The sequence below is a fragment of the Falco rusticolus genome, chromosome 7 (assembly GCF_015220075.1).
Source record: "Falco rusticolus isolate bFalRus1 chromosome 7, bFalRus1.pri, whole genome shotgun sequence".
Taxonomy (NCBI): Eukaryota; Metazoa; Chordata; class Aves; order Falconiformes; family Falconidae; genus Falco; species Falco rusticolus.
In genome coordinates this window covers 56,957,740-56,978,981 of record NC_051193.1, presented here as the reverse complement: position 1 = coordinate 56,978,981, position 21,242 = coordinate 56,957,740, and the positions used below count along the sequence as shown (strand labels likewise).

At 37.3% G+C, this 21,242-nt stretch overlaps 1 protein-coding gene across 4 annotated transcripts in view; it reads right to left on the bottom strand.

The window, feature by feature from the left end:
- DPH6 (diphthamine biosynthesis 6) overlaps window positions 1–21,242 on the bottom strand; it is a 210,120-nt gene that overhangs the window by 35,070 nt on the left and 153,808 nt on the right. For all 4 annotated transcript variants that reach the window (XM_037395503.1, XM_037395504.1, XM_037395505.1 and 1 more), the window contains one exon: window positions 5,299–5,704. In XM_037395503.1, coding sequence (XP_037251400.1) covers window positions 5,299–5,704 — 406 coding nt within the window. The remainder of the gene's footprint in view (window positions 1–5,298; window positions 5,705–21,242) is intronic.

Genomic DNA, 21,242 nt, shown 5'->3' with positions numbered 1-21,242 from the left:
TTAAAAAATATCAAACTCTTAATGCACACAGAGATGTGTTATTAAGAAAGCACATCTTGGTATCTTCACTTGATTGTCTTCCACATCTCTTAGATTTACACTACATAATGTATATCTACCAGTACTGGAAATTGCGTTTCGGAAACCATCTGGTAAATGTGTTGATAATGCAGTATTTTCATAAATGTAATACTTTAAATCTTATCAGATAGAAAATCTTTAGTTTAAAAGCAGTATGTTGTGCGTGTGTCAGGGTGTTACTATGTCAGTGCAAGGACTCCTAACTGAGTGCCGAATAACCAGGGCTTCTCTTTCAACAGAAGAAACAGTCCCATCTCAAGATTTTCTATGGTCCAGCTGAACTACACTCAACCTGTGTTAGAATTTTTTCTAAACTATAGCATCATTCAAACATGATAAATACAGAAGTACTAAGAGCCTTTTAGTCCTAAGCGTTTACAGAGTAGAGCCACATTTAAAACTAATTATATATTCATTTTAATGCCGCTACCAGACTGTCTTTCTATTCCTGTTCTCTTTTGCCTTTTTATATTCCCACTTCATTTTTTTCTATAGTATTAAAAAGGGATTATGTAATATGATGTTCTGGTGAATGCAGGACCTTTTCCACTCCCTAATAAATATTCAAAAATATTTTTGCATACATCCTGTGAACAAGGCCTGTGATGACTATGAACATCTTTCCTACACTGAAGTATAATCTAGTCAACTGGATGGTATAGCGAATTGTTCTGACACGTTTATATTAATGCATATTTAAATGAGAATAAGAGAGAAATAGCCATTTTATGTTAAAGACTTCTAAAGGCTTAACAGCATCTTACTAAGTATATATGTCAGCTTAATCTAATCCTCCTACTTCTAACACGTTCTGTGGTCTCAGCACGGTGCCCATAATGCTCTCGTATGTTATGAGGGATTGCCTCTGAGAAGTTCACCATCAGTACTACACTTTGTTCAATAAAACTTTACATCTGGTCTTAGGATGACAGAAAGCTATCTGTCTCAGATTTGCATTACAAACCTTTAGCTTCTTTTGACATCAGTAACACTGGCTATAGTAATTTCCAATAACATGTTACAATATGCAGAGTATACATACTCCTGGTTCTCATCTTACTGTATCAGGTACAAACAAATGTCTCTAATTTATTTGCACAGTTTTAAATAAATTACAATCTCTTTGCACCAAAAAAGCCCTCGTCTAATCAGAGGCTCGTTTGAGAAGATCTGTGGCAGTGTTTTCTTCTCTCACTCCAATGATTTTAAGCTCTAATCAGAAAAAAGTACCTTTATTTTTTTCCGTGCTTTTGCTAAAAGAGACAATACATTGCAAGTCAAGATTTTACAAGAATTATTGAAGACTACTTGCGCATCTTATGACATGATGGAAGTCCACCTGAAATGCACTAAGATGGGAAGAGTTATCTCCTCAACCATCTCTCTTGATTTCTGAGACATGATAATTTCTGTCTTTTCCATTACACATCCACATCTGTCTGATGTGTTTCATGGTAAAAATATTTGAATAGTAGTGTCTAGCCTTCCCTGCTACATGATGAGTATTATCTTTCCTCAGCTGACAATGTATCTGATGGTGGTTGAAGACTCCAAAAGGACAGACCTACTTGTGGGATTAACAATGTCTAACACATGTTGGAGATCAAACATGTCACTAATGGCTCATCATACAGATGGTTAGCAATTAGCACTACCTGGGCTGAATTAATAAATGGCAACTGAAAAACTGCTCTCTCAATGTCATTTGCGTTCTGGTAGCCACACCAAGGAAACAATATTTTTAAAAAGTCCATGTATTAGGCCTGCAGATTTTCAAGTCAAGATCAGTACATTTCTGCTTAATCCTGTGTCCTGGTACAATGCTATTCTGTGTCTGAAAGACAGTTTTACCTACCAGCTATCTGATCAGTAGCATAAATAAATCTGTTACCCACCTAGACATACTCTGCAACAGAAAGCGACCTTTGGAGGTAGTAGAAATCACCACAGAGACATCCAAATACTCAAAATACCTTAGGGCAAGACTGCAAGACTACAGAGAGAGGTATGAGCAAGTTTTGGCCATGCTGACAAGACACAAAGTAGTGCTATTTTGGAAACCAGTACTGTTCTCTCTTGTGACTAGCCACATTCAAATTCGTGCATTCTATAAGCAGAACAAGCTTATTTGAAATTGCCTAATATATATTATATCTATGCTTTGAATTCTATTCAGGCAATGAATTAAAATTCTGTGTAACCATAAAACATGCCTTTTTTACTCCCTCTCTCCTGAATCGAGATTTAGGAAGAAGGCTGACAAGTTAATGGGCTGTTGTAGATGGAACATGAGAACCATCTTAAGGCTCAAGAAGACAACAGGAGTATGCTATAAGAAACCAGAAAAAACTCTGGTCATCAGAATTTAGCAATGTCTAACATCTTGGGCTGGTGTTATAGGCAGGTTAAAATACCATGGGATTCAAAAGACTGACCTGATATTAGCTCTGGTATATTTTATCTGTGAAGCACACTAAAGGCCACACACATTTGCCATAGTTCTGCCAGTGAAAGGTGAAGACTGCCAATAACTGAGAAGATAAAACATAGACTATGTCACCTTGCTTATGGACACTGTCTAGGTGATACTGAAATGAATGAGAGCATCTCGGAGACCTTATACAGTGCTTTCTTAGCTGAGATTTAACATATATGTGTGACTACACTTTAAATTATGAAAAGCATAGTAATAGTACAAAAGACAGTCAAAGACATAGTTCAGTAATACGCTGCAACGTTTGGAAAGTTGAGGAGGCTCCACTGGAGACTACATGCCCCTTCAAGGTTCCAAAGACACACCTTGGCAGAACACTTAAAATATGTCCCTGTTTCTTAACAATATATTAACAATTAGTCCTCTGATTTTGAATCAGAAACAGTATATATATAATAGTCTTATATCAGATTGAAACTATCTGTAAAACACAGCAACAACTATTTTAATTTGAGAAATAATTTTCAAATATATAGCATATTTCTTCTTCCCATTGACCTTTCTGCAAATTTTTCCTAAGTAGAGAAAAAGTTATTTTTAAATTCTTCATTGAATTCATGAATTAGTGCTTCTTGTAAATTTAATGTATTCTATATATTCTACAGATTTGCAAGAACATATTTCTTACTAGTGTGGATAATGATAAAATTGCTATAATGACAGGAATTATTATGACAGTGCAGAGATCTGAACACAACCAGAATGAATATGACAATCACAACAAATCTTTCTATGTCTATGGCATTGGTAGTATAACATGAATGGAACCGAATCAAATTTTTATGTGCACAATTTATACATAATATTGAGCAAAATATTTAATAGAGCAAACAAAAATTATTTGGAAGTAATTATTCTATGGCCTGAGAAATATCAGAAAGCAAGCAGGCAAAACGGTAACGTTAATCCCATGCCAGGAATATGTTTTATCAGGTTTCCTTTTAGCTTTTAAACAAAATGTAGTAAAACCAACAACATTCTGTCAGACTATATGTTCATTCCTTGCTTCCTGGATTAAATATGCTTATTCTATGCCACATTTTTATAGCTTTCAATTCCTGTAGTTTAAATCTATTAAACAATGTCAGGTTGAATTTTCTTCAAAAACTGCTGCAGGTTAAGAAAAAAAAATAGGCCAGTAGAATATTTGAGGGCTAACATTTATGTCATTTAATTAATATGGATCAGTTGTGGTCTGCAAGGATTTTTAAAGTGCATGCATGTTTGAGATAGAGATAGACTAAGGATCCGATTTTGTTCCTCTCAAACTGATAACAAACCTCTTACTGATTTCAGTACAAGTATGGTCTACCAGTTTTGTAGGTCTGAAAGATAAAATAAGATTTTGTGCTCTTGCATAATGTTGGTTGACCAAATTGAGCATAGCACAAAACACAGATGTACAACATACGAAGTACACTGTACTGCACCATTGTATTTATTGTTCTGTATTCTCTTTACTTGGTAAGGGAATGAGATTTTGAAAAAAATAAACATTGGGAAAAAACCAGTAAATTTGTTTGGTTAGCAAGTTCTATTATAGTAAGTTGGCAAGAAAGCAGCCCACGTTCAGAACCAGACACCCTCTAATCTAGAGGATACGAAATCATTTCCTCATTTTAAAACATTAAATATTTAATTATTTATGCTCAAAGGAGTGCCTGTTAGCACACAGAATTTGGTTATTTGAACATAGTTCTAGATCATGACAAAAATAGGCTACCAAATGGACAACGGTTCAAAGACTTATATGCAAAAGATTAATTCTCCCTATGTTTGAACCTGAGGTGGCTGGATTTCTCAGAAACTTTCTTTTTCGTGGAATCACAGAACAACTCAGATTGGAACAAGATTGTCTAATACAACCTTCTACTCAGTCAGGTCAGCTGTGAGATGAGAACAAGTAATCCAGGGCTTTATCCTGTCTGGACTTCAAAACATCCAGTAGAGCCTTTCTATATGAGGAGCGTGCGTGGCAACCAGAAGAACAACAAATGTATTTTAATCATAGAATCATTTAGGTTGGAAAAGACCTTTCGGATCATCCAGCCATTAACCTAACACTGCTAAGTCCACAACTAAACCATGTCTCTAAGCGCCACGCGTACACATCTTTTAAATACCTCCAGGGATGGTGACTCAACCACTTCACTGGGCAGCCTGTTCCAGTGCTTAATAATCCTTTCTGTGAAGAAATTTTTTCCAAATATTCAATCTAAACCTCCCCTGAGACAACTTGAGGCCATTTCCTCTTGTCCTATCACTTGTTACTTGGGAGAACAGACTGACTCCCCCCTTGCTACAACCTCCTTTCAGGTAGTTGTAGAGAGAGGTAAGGTCTCCCCTCAGCTTCCTTTTCTCTGTGCTAAACAACGCCAGTTCCCTCAGATGTTCCTTATAGGACTTGTCCTGTAGACCCTTCACCAGCTTCGTTCTCCGGACATGCTCCAGCACCTCAATGTCTTTCTTGTAGTGAGGGGCCCAACACTGAACACAGTATCTGAGGTGCGGCCTCACCAGTGCTGAGTACAGGGGGACAATCACTGCCCTTGTTCTGCTGGCCACACTTTCTGGTACAAGCCGATATGCAATTGACCTTCTTGGCCACCTATCCTTGAAAGGCACTTCTAAAATATCTTCTTCCAATGAAACCTTCTGTAGACATAAACAAAAAATACCTTATGCTTAGTATTAACACATGCTTCCTTCATCACAAGTCTTACCTGTTTGTAGTGTTTCGGTATCAAAGACATCCTCCTTGAAGAAAGCTCTAAAAGACAAAGGACTTGCACTGCAGTCTTCTGAAAGTTTTTCAAAAGCTTGTTTAAACATAGCAACTAAGTCATGAAGAGGTCCGTCTAAATCAAGCTGAGAAACGGATGGTGAAATCAAGCTCAGACATAGAGAGACTGATGCAGAAGATGCAGAACTAGACTCCACAGATTCGCAATCAATTTGGTAGCCCTCTGACAACATCTTCATTGCAAAATGTTTTCTTTGGAGTGGATCATCAACTACTGCAACAACGTGCCATTCAATGGCAGCATCTCTGGGTAGGTGAGATACTACAACGACAGTAAGCAACCCACACACATCAGTTCCATCGTGATACGTCTCTGAATCTTCAACCTAAAAGATAAACAAAATATTGTGCATATGACAGAGCTGGTAGAAATTAATGTTGCTCATATTCAGCTGCTACATTCAGAAAACCACGTGCAGTACAGTTATTTCATGGGGACTGTCTTTCCCCTAAATTTTCCTTCTTATTGAAAAATTATCTTGAGTAATTATGAATTCGTCTGACAGTCAACATCTGCTTATTTTTCCAATCTCAAACCATTACCATACCTGAAGCGTTTAATAAAATGCTGATCATAATGTATTTTGCGCTCAGTCTGCAATGGAAAAGTCTTTTTTGCATACAGTAATTTTTGTCCATACCAATGGTCTTTAAAGAACAGAAACAGTAAGAATGACCAAAACTACAGAAATGAGCTAGTAAAGCATTTAAGATGTATTTTAAAAGCTGGAGTACTAAAGATACAGTTCAGATACAGCAAAGATATAGTTCAGATATTTCTGAACAGCAGAATGATCTCAAATGTGTTTTCTTAATAGCACAGCTCATTTAGAAAGTGTATTTAAATTGTTTTCACATCAACCACCACCTCTAATTAGCTAACTTGGTATGCTAACTCTAAGTAACTGATTTCTTTCTCGTTTGATGGTATTAAAGAAGTGGGATGGGCTTTCTGCTTACTTCTTTATAACAAAAAAGAGTATAAATTGCACTGGAGCATGTTAACAGGTATAGGAAGTGAATAGCATCACCTCTGAATCTTAACAAAACTAAGATGAGTTCATAAAAGAATTATCTTGTCCCTGTACTGTTGCCATGTATTTATTTCTTTTTCAAGTGAATACAAACAAAACCAACCCCAGACCTTTAAATTAGGAATAATACATTATAGTGGGTTGACTCCAGCCAGCAGCTAAGTACCACACAGCTGCTTGCTTACTCCTCCTGTCCCCAATGGCACAGGTGAGAAAACTTGTGGATCAAAAGAAAGATGGTTTAGTAAGTGAAGAAAAAAGAAAGGAAGAAAACCAAAACAAACGATGCAAAGGCTATTACTCAACACCTCGCCACCAGCAGACTGATACCCAGCTAGACTGTGAGCAATGGCTATCCTCCCGAAGACCCTTCTGTTAAGTTTTTATGGCTTAATATGATGTTTTATGGAATGAAATATTCCTTTGGTCAGTTGGGGCCAGCTGTCCTGGCTGTGTCCCCTCCCAGTTTCTTGTGCACCCCCAGCCCTTTGCTGACAGGACAGGACATTGTGACAAACGAAGGCCCTGATGCTGTGTAAGTGGTGCTCAGCAACAGCTACAAACCCTGGTGCGTTATCAGTGCTGTTTTGGTCACACGTCCAAATGATAGCACTGTACAGGCTGCTATGAAGAAAGTTACCTCCAGCCCAGCCAAAGCCAGTACACACATTTAGGTCTGCTGTTACCTTATACTTGAAATGCATACACTTCTATTATGTATACAACAAGGTCTATTTATGGAAACCAACCCCATTTTATGATATTCATAGTCTAAAAAAGTATGAATTTACATTAACTTATCAGCTCTTTGAACACTTCTTTCTTTTTAACAACTGTTCAAACAGTTGAACAATTGAAATGCTGATTTTGTCTAGCAGATTAAATTTTTTCTTATTTTTTCCCTCCATTTTAATGGAGAGACAATATACCAAGCATTTTTAATACTAGTGACTTCACCATCTTCTTTGTGTACACCGATAATAACATTTTTATATACTGATTTGTTTACGCTGCAGTATATACCGGTAATATTGTCCATTGCCTGGCCTATAAGAAGAAAAATAATAACAAGGCAAATCTGTCAAGTTTGCCTGAAGTCGATAAGGCCATATAACTCACAGCACTGTCAATTCACAACCTCAATTCTCATCTACTCGCTCTCAACTTTGAGAAGAAGAAATGATGACAGGTTACAGGCACTTTATTTCAAAATTCACTCACAAAGTTATTGACAAGTGTTTTGCACAGAATATCTTTGATGCTTGACCCTTGTGAGCTGTTTACATGAAAAATGCACTTCTATATTAACAATAGCGGAGTCTAATTCTATACCAAACGTAGCAATTGCTTTAGCGTTTCTGTTTTTGATATAGGAACAAAAATAGGGATAATTTGTCTCAAATTGCAGTCACTTCAGTCATAATAAAATTTCACCAAGTACTGTTTGCTTTCAGTACTTTCATCAGGCTAGCCAGGCCTGTCATTAAGGTACCAACACATAAATGTTATATTAGCACTTAACAGGAGGAGCACAGTATTCTCCTCTAGGAGATGAATTCTAACCTTGTCAATATAATTCTGCTCTAAGTGCTGTAAAACAATTTGAAAAGATGAAATACTGGAGCTTTGCACTGAGGAAAAAAAAAAAAAAAAAGTCATGCTTATTCAGGCTTAAAGGCCACTTTGCTGGCCCAAGGTGCTGAGGTACTGTTTAGAAAAAAAGAGTCTAAAGAAGCTCTCTCAGGTCACATCAAGCACTAAGACAAACTTTTCTACTTCCCTGTGCTTGTCTTAGGTTGTTAAATCAATTACTCGCTATTTCTGCTTGCCTTCAGCTGCCATTTAGAATATGAAGAACTACATGAAAATTAAGGCCAGAAGAAAGTACATTTCCAAATTTAACAAATGAGAATTATTCTGTGTGAAAGGCTATTCATGGTGCACCTGTACAGTACCATAGCACTCATAACCTTTAACTTTATAGAGTTTGCACAAAGCACAAGTGATGGAGCTACTGGGGACTAATAATCTTTCATCAGCTGCTACCAAATCTAACAGAAATACTTCTAACAATGATGTCTCCTGACTTATTTTAAAAAAAATCGCTGACATTTGTTTTGTATATGGATGCTGCACTTAGGAGTTACCTTTCAGAAATTTACAACTGTCTTAAACAGCTGAATATCTTTATGATAGCCTGTCTAGTAAATGAGGATGAATATATAAGCTTGGCTAAGAAATTCCATTCATATGATGCCAGAACAATATAAGAAAGTATTAAGACTGAAAATGAAGAGGAATTATTTTATGATTAAGTTGCTTTTTACAATTGATTCTGCACTCTCATCAATGAGATTCAGTACTTCTGGCAGACAGCTGTGGTACTATGAAGAAAAATGTGTTTTTAGGGTTCTTGCCCAAGGATAGTCATAAAATGTTCCATAAAGGAGCACAGGTTTTGGCCTAGTCCTCCTTCCACTTCTTCACAGTCTTAGGGAAAAATAAAAAGAGGTAGAAAAGGATGCAGCTTGGCTTGTATTTCTTGAAAAAGAAGTGTCAAATAATTCTTGGGAATTCTTATTATTAAGAGACAAAAAAAGTGTTTGTTGGGGCAAACACTGTTGAAAGCAGTGATTCGTTAATGTATGCAGACCTGAATTTTACAAATCTTCACAAAATTCATTAGGCTGTAGATGTAGCTGTCATCTAAACGTATTTTCCCTTAAACACTTGTTTTCTAGCTGTCAGTATTCAAATGATTTTCAGTTCATGGTAGAGGATCTGCCTGTTGGAACATTCTGATTTCCACCTGTTAGATTTCCCACAGGATTTAATCCTTTCTAAGAACAAATACTGCGAGGTAGCTTAGCACCAGGAGAAGTCTGAATGTCATAGAGGAAAATGAACAGATCGTAAGGTTCAATAGCTGACTGCTGAGATAATATGGAGACGGATGCTACTACTGTGCTATATTTTTTCATGATCTTATTTAGAGAGCGCTGGAGAAGGAAGCCGGGTAGCATCCTCTTGCTGTGTGGGAGACAGCCTCTGAAAAGAAATGACTCTGTAACAATTTCTTATTTTACTAATGGATGCGCCTCAGAGACCACAGTGTCTTTTGATTTTGAATCTATCATGCTATGAAATGGTGGATTCCAAAACTTTGGATAAAGATTTGATATAAGTGATTTAGCTCTAACTGAATCTTATATTAGACTGTCCTCAAAACATGGTTCACTATATCCTCCCTCTGCCAACAGGATAATCTGCTACTCAATTTATCAAAGGTGGGAAAGACAAGAGTTCCAGAAAGTTTGGAAGAGGAAGCCCCAAAGCAGATTTTTCTAAATACATGCACTGCAAGAAGGACTATGAATACTCCCTCTTTTAACACCTTGCTTTAAAAAAAACCCCACAACTCAGCAAAGGGCTTTTCCTACCGTGAAGAAAAGACTGGTATTTTTCTGGTTTTACAATACACATTTCAATAACTCAGGGGAAAAACAGAAGGTAAGGAAAAGATTTTAGGAGGACTGAAAATGTGACTCTGTTGTTTACCTCACATTTTATAATACCGAGGTAGGTTGATACCATACTACTGTAAACACTGAGAAGAGTGCCCAGTTAAGCTAAGTAACATCTTGGAAAGTCTTCATGGACCAGTTAATACAGAATCACAGCAGCTGACGGTAGTCAAGAAAGCAAGTAAAGCATTATGAATTCTTAGGAAAGGAATAGAGGATAAAGTGCATTATTTTTACATTACGCTACTGCAGAAATTCACAATTCACCCACGCCTCGAGTAAGACATGCAACTCTGGATCTCTCAACTGAAAAAGGACATATTAGATGCAGAATGCATTCAGCGAGGACAGGAAGGATGATCTAAACCTCTGGAGGATCTGACTGGAAATGTCCTCCAGCCTTAAGGAGAATACGGCAGAGGTTTACAAAACCATATATGACATACGAAGAATGGATAGGGATAAGAACTGATTTTGCACCCTTGTCTTTCTGTACAAGAACCATGGATCATCAAATGACTTTGGTAAGGGCATGGTTTCAAGAAGACTGATGGTGGGTGACACCTGGAATTCCTTGATGGAGAATGATGTGATTGCAGGAATTTTACAGGGATTCAAGGGGAGCCTGAAGAAGAACACAGATTCAGTGGGGATTATAAGACAGACATATTAAAATTCTTAGTTAATTATTAATTTATACAATAGTTAATAATTTATATTAAAATTAACGATTTATATACTATCACAAATGAATTTAATTAAATTATATATGAATAAAACAGTTTGAGGTGGGGAGAATATTAGGGTGGATATATGCTTTTCCTGTTTTTACTGTTCACATCTGCTTAGGGCTACTGTTTGGAGTCAGAATACTAAGCAGAGCCTACACCATTATGGCTATTCTATGTTCTTATGTAAGAACTTACGTTTACGCTGATACTAGCAGTATGCTTGGTGAAGCGGAAAAGTGACTGGGCTTTCTTGACTGGACTGGTTGAATTTTCGCAATTATTCCCTTCCAACAACGAGTCCTCTCCAAGATTTCTGTAATTCTAAGGGAGTTTTATATTCATCTGCAATATTCCACATTGATTTCATAGGGGAATAATGAACACTGAGTCAAACAGAAGAATGCAGGTAACAGCTTTGAAGTGCTTCTTCAGCCAGCTGAGCAGAGCTGTTGGCATCAGAATATTGGGCTGGAAGAAGTGGGAGTTTGATGTGGTTGCTCTTGGGCTCTTTCTGAGAAAAAAAAAAAATGCTTCCTCTTCTCCTTTTTCCCAAAGCAGAATCACAGAGAAAACTGGAATCCTACTTTTAGGGAGGGACATATAGAATCTCCCCTCCCTGCTTATACTGATGGAGACACCACAGACAACTAAAACACAACAGACGAGTCCCAACAGTGCCCAGCAGAGGTTTGGCTGCTTTGGGCACCTGCCACAGGAACAGGATCTCGAGCCCTATTACATTCGGATGCCACCAGTCTGCTGTGTTTTTACCCCCTCTAACAAGGTTCTGCAATAGATGTTCAACACAAATCTGCAAAAGTTTAAGGACTGATTGTTGGAAATAGAAGCGGTGAGGGCTTGCTGAAAACTTACTGAGGGCGCAGTACTACATTACCAAATGACATGCGCTGAGTAAGGTATCTAATAACATGAAATAGAGAACAGGAACTCTTCCTATATTTACATCATGCTAAGGCTGAAGGTGAAAAAATAGCTTTGTAGAAATTTCCTTAGCTAACACGTCTATAAACATGTTAATGCGGAAATACAAGCCTTTCATATCACAAGAAGGAATGTTAACAACAGAGGTTGGCAACTGGTTTTTAAGCTTCTAATTAACCTGCATCTGTACGTTAAAGTAAAATGGTTATCTGAACTGCCTGTGTCCAATGCTTTCCTGAGCTTTGCTCAGACACAAGAAAGTTACCAACATAGTGTTACCAAGTCCTTGCAATATTGTATGCCTTAGTTCTTAGTAAAGATGCACATCGATTTTCACTGTGCGTATTCACGAGAGCTACAGAATACTCTTACACTAATGCATGCCCTAATGCATTCTCAGTACTGCTATGAAGCAAACCAGAAGCCAATGCAACGGGCATAGTTAAATGAAAAATGCTGGGCTCTAATAGTTGCAACTACTTACACAGAGTGCTGTTTTAAAATTGCTAACCTTAAAAAAAGAATTTCTTTAATTAACAGTGTATTTTTTTCATCTAAAAAAAATCAAAGGTAGACCTATTAAAATTCTGATGAAAACACAGGAATAACGAGTATAGGACAAACCCATATTCAACCCATAGTATAGGCATTTAACTATTTTACTTATTTAACTGAAAAGGTACACTCCTCAGCTATTAACATTTATTATATAATTTGGTTTACTTTGACTATCCTCCATTTGTTCCAAATGAGAAATATTCTTTGTGTGTGTTGGTAAGGACTAAGGTCTACCTACCTCACAGCTGAATATGAATCAGGCTATAGAGGACAGAGATGAATACATAATTGCTATCTCTACAAAGAATTGACTTGGCGACAAAAGAAAGATACTATGATGTTACTTTTGGAAGCTGAGTTTATGAAAAAACCTTATATGGTATGCATTATGTACACCATTATAGCGGCAAGATTAATGTGCCTTTAAAATAATACATTTAAAATTTCTTTTACACTGCTTGCATTAATAGAGTGCATCAAACGCCTGAGATCCAGTTTAAGCTTTGCTAGAGTCTCTCACAACATAGGTTTATGACTTTAAAAAGTAAAGATTCCACTAGGAAAACTGCATAAGAATAAAAATGTCAGTTCCTGAAGAAAGTAGGATAGAAGCAATTCTTTTCAACACCCTTTTTTGTCTAATAAATAGGCCACATGCATTCCTGGTATAACCTGCCTGGAATTCAAAGAATGAATACCAGAATGTTTTATAACAATAAAATTGTTAGGAATATTCTTTTTGCAATGCTTACAAAATAGGAAGTCTGACATTTAGTATTCCTGAAATAAAACAGATAATTTGCTGCATGCAAAAAATACATTAACCCGAGACTGTCAGACTAAAATGAAGTCTTACAACCTGAATATTTGCCATGGAATAAATACTGTTAATATAAAAAAGAAACAAGTTCTTCAAGAATTTTAGTCCTCTCTACCCCACAATGCTGACAAAGCTGCGGTAGTTCAGTTAGCACTGTGTCATGTAGAAATTATTTTGTACAACATCAACTGGAAAACTGAGCCTGTACTTACTTGGTCTTACTGAACCGGGAAAATCTAGAGAAACAAGGTGGTTCTTTATTTTTGTGTCAGCACCTGATAGCATATTTGCAAATAATTTCTTTTTTTGTGCAGTGTCTATCCATCTTTGAAAAACAGAAACATAAAAAAGGGGAAATAGATACAGGGGGAACATATATGGCTATTGAAATTCAGAGGCTGTACTATTTCTAAGGGTACTTTTATTCAATTTTGTAATTGAAAGGATCTCAAATTAATGTAATGTCTTGGATATAATGATTATAATTCCACATGCTGGCATATTGGAAAAAAAAAAACAAATAAGTCTTCTTCAGACTAATTGTGAAAAAATTCTTCATGCAGCTATGGTAGTGAGGAAAAATTAACTAATAGATTGAAATGGTCAGCAATTAAATGCCAAGGCAACACATCTTAACTTCTGCCAGAGAAGCATTTTGCAGGTGAATAAAATGAGTGTACCTCAAGTTATATTAGCAAGAGTACAGGAAATCTGAAATCTATACAATATATTGCTGGCTATTATTAGGATTTCTCAGGTACGGCTAATTTATGGTAGTCAACCAAGTATATCAGAAGAAACTACCACAAAAATTAATAATATCACTTTTAGGGCCCAAATCCCCACAATAAATCTAGTGTAAATCTGATTTTGTAGGTTGAGTCAGCTTTTTGGTTGCATAAAGGATATATTTAAGTCTGCAGAATCAAAACTTTCATGAGTAATGGTCTCTGAATTTACTAAGATAAGCATATGTAAGCATTATATAAAAAAGATAAGCAAACATGGAAACTCATGAAAACAGAGAGTTCATGAGAAATCAGACCAATAACCATGTATGATCTATAGCTTAAACACTCAAACAGAATAAATCTAGCAACTGCTATTCTATCTTTTACCATGACCATCAAGAGGTGAAGAAGTGGTATTAATTTTTTGTCACTTTCTGTGTGACAGACAAAATGACTCAGTTGAAATTAAAGACATAACTTTACATGCTCTCTTTGATATATTTAGTAGCTAATGATGTAATTGCTTGCTAATTTGCTTCCTCTTTTCTGTTATTGGATCACTGGTTTTCATCCCTTAATTTTGGAAACTGGAAGCTCTGTGACATGACCAAGATAAGAGCAATCAGTTGACATTTCCGGAAGCTTGAATGGGTGTCTAGAATAAAAAACAATCGAAAGCCTGTACACAAAGTGTGTAATAACTAGGCTAACACCTCTGATTTCTGGATGTACCAACCTGGACGTTTTCTTGGAAAGTAAGCTCAAATAATTACTTGTTAGAATAAATTGAAAGAAAAATAGAAAACGCAAAAGTGGCCTGCTGAAAGAGGGACAGAGACTTCTGCATGTACAGTAATGGAGAAGAATCTCCTATTTAAGACTGAGACTTCCATTTTGCTTGATTTATCATATCCGCAATCTTGTTCTATCCCATTATCTAAAACCAGTCTCAATAGCCCCACGGACTTGAGAGTTTTCAATAATTTTATCCATTGGATTTTATACATTACAATCTCTCTTCAAAATACATTTCTAATTGTATGTGACAATTATGCCACCATCAGAGCAAAAGAAAGATTTTAAAATGTTGGATAATCAGTTATTGGAAAGCATGTGATATATCAAATGGAAAATATATACCATTTCCCCCACATTTTTAGATGGTTATACACCTCAGCTATAGCACTGATTATTCAGGAGGAAAGCGTGTTCAAAGGACGGCAATGAATGTGTCTGGACTGAGGATCTGAGAAGTACAGGACTGCCAGCTGGCTGTCAAAGGGGCACATGCCTGAAATCAGAATTAGGCAATTAATATTAGCTTTAAAAATGGATATGACTGCTTGAAGATATCTTCTCTCTTACTGGGCCCTTAACTACTCCCACCAATATATAATGAGAAGATCAAACCTAATTTTTATTTATTCTGGTTGGTTTTGCAATTTTTTTTAAAGGGGTGGTGGTTCTGGTTTTTAGTTTTGGTGTTTTTTTTGGAGGGGAGGGGGGTGGTTTTGGTTTTTGTTTTTTTCCTGAAGTAACTCTTTATGGCTTCAGCAGAACATTTCAGTAGTGGAAGTGCTCTGGTACAACATGAATACCTGTTATTTTTTCCCCTAGGTCAAAGGGGTCAGGAAGGGATTTTCACTTTTGTTAAATGCACACAGGCCTTTGGTTGTTCAGCTTATTCTACAGCAGTAGTCACACTACACGTGTACTTACAACCTGATAAACACCCCACCTACTGCACGGGAAACAGCCTCTCGGTTCTCATCCTGTGGCGTAAAGTATTTTAAACTCCAAAGGTCTAATATATTTTAGTCTAAGTACACTCACAGGGTTCAAAAATAGGAATTTCTGGGTTAAATGTAATGGTCTGTGATATACAGGTCAGGCTAAATAATCTAATGGTGCCTTCTGGCTGTACAAGCTACTCAAGCTACAAACCTGTTTTACCCAGTGCCTACGCCCAGTCTTTCTACCAGCGCTGCCGCACCTGAACTCAAAAAACCCACACTGAGAAGGCAACCATCTTACTCATTATGGCCTTTAATATCCCCTTGCTGAGAGGTTTCAATTTTTAAAACAGCCCTACCTGTCGTGTTGCTTTTTATGTGCTCTCATAGTTTACAGATATAATTTTGGAAGCAAAATATCTAAACAGTAAGCATAGTAAAATGAAACAAGTTAAAGCTTATTAGCAGTAGGAGCAGATGTAGCAGAATTCTGCCAGTTTCCCCTACATTTCCTCCCCCAGCAGGGACTTCTGTCAAGCTGTGAGTTAGTTCTATACAATAATGCAGGTTGCTGCTACTGCAATTGCACCTTCCTATACCTCACTATTGTACTAAAAATTCACTTTGATTTTTGATTTCTGCCTTCATAATATACTATTTGAAAGCAGTTCCTGCAGAGCGAACTGTAAATTCAAGCACTGCATGCTAGATGCTCAAAAAGGCAAGAAAATGTAAATTGATACAAAAATAATTACAATCTGAAAAGCTGGTTTAGTGCTTTAAAAATATTAACTTTCTCTCAACAAACTAAGGTTTTTGAGCCAAGAGATAACCAGTTAATGACTGAAGTTAAGATTCCTTGACATACCTCTCAAACATACATCATTCAATATACCAGTTACAATGTGGAAAAAAGATACTATTTAAGGACACAAAGTCATAAATTGATAGCATATAAGACTGAAAGCAAATGAAGTCTGCCACATGAAACATGATCACAGACTGTCACTCTGAGGGTTTTATTCTTCATGTGTAGTGTCAAAAATAAGCACTTAGGAAAGAGAGTTGAACTGAATTAAGGATGTTCAAGATGGAAAGATTTCACTTGAAAATCATTTGAGAGTGTGTACCCAAATGGGACAGAAAACGAGAAAAGTTAATGGTCAAAATCTACCTCGTGGGCATTAAGGATAACTGATTTTATGATTTAGAATTTAAATTTCAAATACTGATTGCAAAGATGCTGTCTTTGAAAGTCTCCTTTCATTCTGCACTTTGACCTTGAGCTCCGGAACTAATTTTCAAATCAAATGTCAGCTTTTACCTCACATATTCTAACCACGATCACCTGTACACATACAGCCAAATTAACTACTGTTGTTAAACCTGTAATTAAATTTTGCAGTGCAATGAAAAAAATTGTGATGCTACCGGAGGCATAAGAAAAATGATTTGAAAATTCTGGTGGCACAATTACACTTCGGTTAATTGCCAGGCTCTCCTTCAATGGGACAGCCACCTTTTTTAGTAATATGATATATAGATGTGCAATCAAAAATTACTTTGAATGTGGCACTTTTTAGTAAATGAAGATTTTCAGCAGAAAATACAAGCATATACATTCCTTCATCTTACATATATGAGTATTTGGGGGAAAATGCTTGTTTTCTGCAGTATAGTCAGCTACTTTAATTTTTTAATATGGTACACATGCAAAGCAAGATCAGTTAAACAGAATATAACACAACTGTCAGTACTGCACATGCCCTTTATTTTGAGTCAACCTATTGATATCGGTCAATAATGTCCTACATAACAGCTTGGAACCTGAATTTTGCAGGACAGTTTTTCCCTCAGTTCAGTGTTACAGGAGTCAAACTCGAGGGATGCAGTTTCTTAAAAGTCCACCGTGGGGGGTTGCCCCTGGCTGGCAGGTAAGCCCCCCTGAGTCGCTTGCTCACACCCCCCTGCAGCAGGATGCGGGCAGAGACTCGGGAGGGCAGAAGCAAGAAAAAATCATGAGTGGAGATAAAGATAGCTTAATAACAGAAGGAAAGAGAAAAAAATAAAGGAATCACTCACCACCTCCCACCAGCAAACTGATGCCCAGGCAGTCTCTGAGCAATGGCTACTTTAGGAAAAACTCATCCCTGCTCCAGTTTTTATTGTCGGGCACGAATTCATAAGGTATATAGTACCTCTTTGGTCCATGTGGGTCAGCTGTCTCAGCTGTGCCCTCTCCCAGCTCCTTGCTGAACCCCAGCCTGCTTGCTGGGTGTGGGCAAAGTTGGCAAAAGAGAAAGGCTTGATGGTGTGCAGGCACTGTCTAGCAACAGCCAGCACTGGTGGGCTGTTAGAATGGTGTTAGTCACAAATCCAAACTACAGCGCTACAGGGGCTGCTACGAAGAAAACTAACTCTATTCCAGCCAGACCCACCACATCTGCTCACAAGAGGAAGTTCATAATAACCTTAAAAAGTATAAGCCAAATTGGAGTTAAATGTGTAACTGTTCTCAGCAGTCATTGGAACGAGTCATATGGAAAGCAAACTTGTTCTCCTGAAGATTAAGACTTGCCTTTCAGGTTACTACTGACATATATAATGGGATCTTCACTCTTCTGCTCCTGAAGGCAGATGAGTCCATGTACAGAAGATCAGAATAGAAAGTTTTCAATAAACAGCCTTTAAGTGATACATATTCATATAAATGTTTGTTAAAATTTGTTATACCAAGTAAAAAATAAAAATATACGTTCATGGATGTGTATGTAGTGTATATTTATTAATATGCATTTGTATATACGTGTATACAAGGAGGGAGGGAAAGAGAAAAATCTGTATACCTATACACCTTCTCCATGTAATTCTGCAGAATGTGCACAGATTATGAGACTACACATTACTGAAAAGGTATCTACAACTCCACACAAACATTCGCTTGTCAGATTATGACAAAACTTTACCAAAATTACTGATTTAATTAGAAATTCATTGAAAATTACTCACTTGCTTCTTCATTGAGATGTACGCAGAAGTAACTACTTTGTCAACTACAGGAGATGGCCAGGATATTTCCACAAGGGTGCTTATAAGCAAGATACATAAAGATCTGCCTAATATTAACACTGAATAATATCCAAAAGAAAATCAAAGTTAGATTTCAAGTGTCACCAGCTGTGTTCATTGTGTTACAGCTAAAGGATTGATGAGAATGATATACTTTTATCATATCAGATGGAAGCATTTTTGTTTTTCATTCATGAAGCTGAATAATTACTGAGAGGAAAGTGAAAGTCATTATTCACTGCTGAGCTGGCACGCATGTTACTGGGTACTGGCCAGTTAGCACTACTCATTTTTGCTATGCAAATATTTAAAGTGGTTTCAAAATAATGGTAGCTCACTTTCATGCTGTCTCACATACTTTGAAAGCAGAGTACAGGAAAGGATAAATAATTTCTGGGTTACTTTGAATTTTCTGAATAAGGAAATTGAAGATTTATTATTGATTTTGAAGCCCATGTAAAATCCTTCAGAGATGAGGAAGAGGAAATGAAATTGTTATTATGACCAGCACACAGGACAAGAGATAAAATAATCAAGTACTGAAATTTAGTAGGATGCCTTAGATTGTACTGTACACAAATAAAGAAGTACTTCCACTACCAGAAAGACATTATTTTCCTCGGTTATTATTTTTTTTTTCTCTTTCAAGTTTTTGGTGGTGGAAGACCATAGCTGTATCTGAGTAGATATAAGATTCTTGCCGTTTCAAAAGGAAGAGGTGATATTCTGAGCTCTAATTTTGACTGCGGCTTGATGGGGAGAAGGCCAGGTATGAATTTTTCTAGTTAATTGTGGAGTTTCTCTTCAGTTGTATTTTGCTGAATCTATTTGTGGTGTGGACCCCAGCCAGCAGCAAAGCATCCACAGAGCTGCTCGCTCACCCTCCCACCCCAGCAGGGCAAGACACACAACAGGAAGAGCAAAAATGAGAGAACTCTTGAGTCAAGATAGACAGTTTAAATAGTGAAATGAATGAAACCAGTGATGCAAAGGCAATCATTCACCCCACCCCACCAGCAGACCGATGCCCAGCTAGCCTCTGGGGAACAGCCACCTTGGAAGATGAAACTCCCCAGTTTTTCTTGCTGAGCATGATGTAATATGGTACGGGATATCACTGTGGCTGCCTCTTGCCCACCCCCAGTCTACTCACTGGTGGTGCTGACTGGGAAAAACAGAAAGCCTTGAAACTGTGCAGAATTAGCCTGTTAGCAGCACTGTTTTAGCCACAAATCCAAAACACAGCACCGTAGGGGCTGCTGTGAAGAAAGCTAAGTCCATCCCAGCCCGACCTAGTATGCTATCCAGCAGGTGAGTTTCCTTCCTGCAGTGGGAATGTTTTCCAGGTCCTGCATAACCATGACAAAGAAGATATTGCCCACAGATTTAATCGGAGGACTTTCAGTACAGAAGTTTGGCTAGTTTTTGAGATCTGAGTTTTCTGATTTTTATTGAGCTCACACTGAAGAGACAATACCCTCCCTGGAAATGACCAAGACCTAGAACAGCTGGTTAGTACTTAACATCCATCCACTTGTTGGAAGCACCGACTCTGAAGGAACATTTGTGGTGTCTGAAGGAGATTAACCTGCTCCAGTTTTAGGAAGGACCAGTTGTTAACAAACCTGTCTATGTAGGCTGGAGTGGCAATCTGGCTCTTCCTTCAGTCTTCATCAGCAGGATTAGTTTATCCAAAGGAGAGCAAAAAAACTTTGAAGGTGATGATTTTCCTGAAATTCCTTCCTTCACTGTGGGGATTTAAAGTGTCCTAGATGTAATTGGGACTACAGTTTAATAGGGAAGATTTCTGAGTGAAAGCAGGACCTTGATCACGTTTCACCCACGATGGCATTCTCCCCTCTCTAAAGAGGCCCTGACAACAGGGACTCGCCTTCGGGCTGAAGTCCTGTTAATGGCTCCCACAGCCATCATGCGTTAAGACTTTTGACCGGAGGTTCTGGCCTAAGAAAACCGTGGGTGCACATGTGCCCTCTTGCCTAGCACAGAAGTGACAGGCTCAAAACGGAATTAGTATTTTCAGCAAAGGAGAATAAGAATCACTCAAAAAACCCCTCTTCTAAGGGAACTGCTGCAGGGGAAAATCAGTCAGTCTGGATGAACTAGGCTGTTTACCACCCTGAATAACTTGACATGCATTTCTTCACTGTGTCTAACTGAAAAACAACATTCAAATGCAGGTATATATTACCTGTAAATGGCAAATAAGCTAGTGTAAATCAGTTCATGGAAATCAGACAGTTATGCTGACTTACACCAGCTGAGGATTTGATTTTATCTGTATCCATCTACACAAACATTTGCACAAGAAATGCTCTCCTTTCTTATTTTCTATTGTTCATATCTTATGTTTACATTCTACAAGTTGAATTCATGTATACCGTTTAGAACATTATGCAATCATATGATTTTTTATGTCCACATATATATACCCAATTTCTAGTAATGGCTTTAGTTAAAATCATGTAGACTGATTCACTGTTCTTTTTGTTGACTATATTCTTTTTAAAAATTCATTAAGGCTCCACTAACATTACAAATAGAATATCATGATCTTCCCTTAAAAAAAAGTGAAAGTGGCAACCCTTTCACCTCCCACCATGGGCCAGCGTCAAAAGGCAGACTATTTTCAAGGACCTCTGGAGTTCCACTATCTGCATTTGACCTGTGTTAAATATTCTCATTACAGTTGCTTCAAATGAAT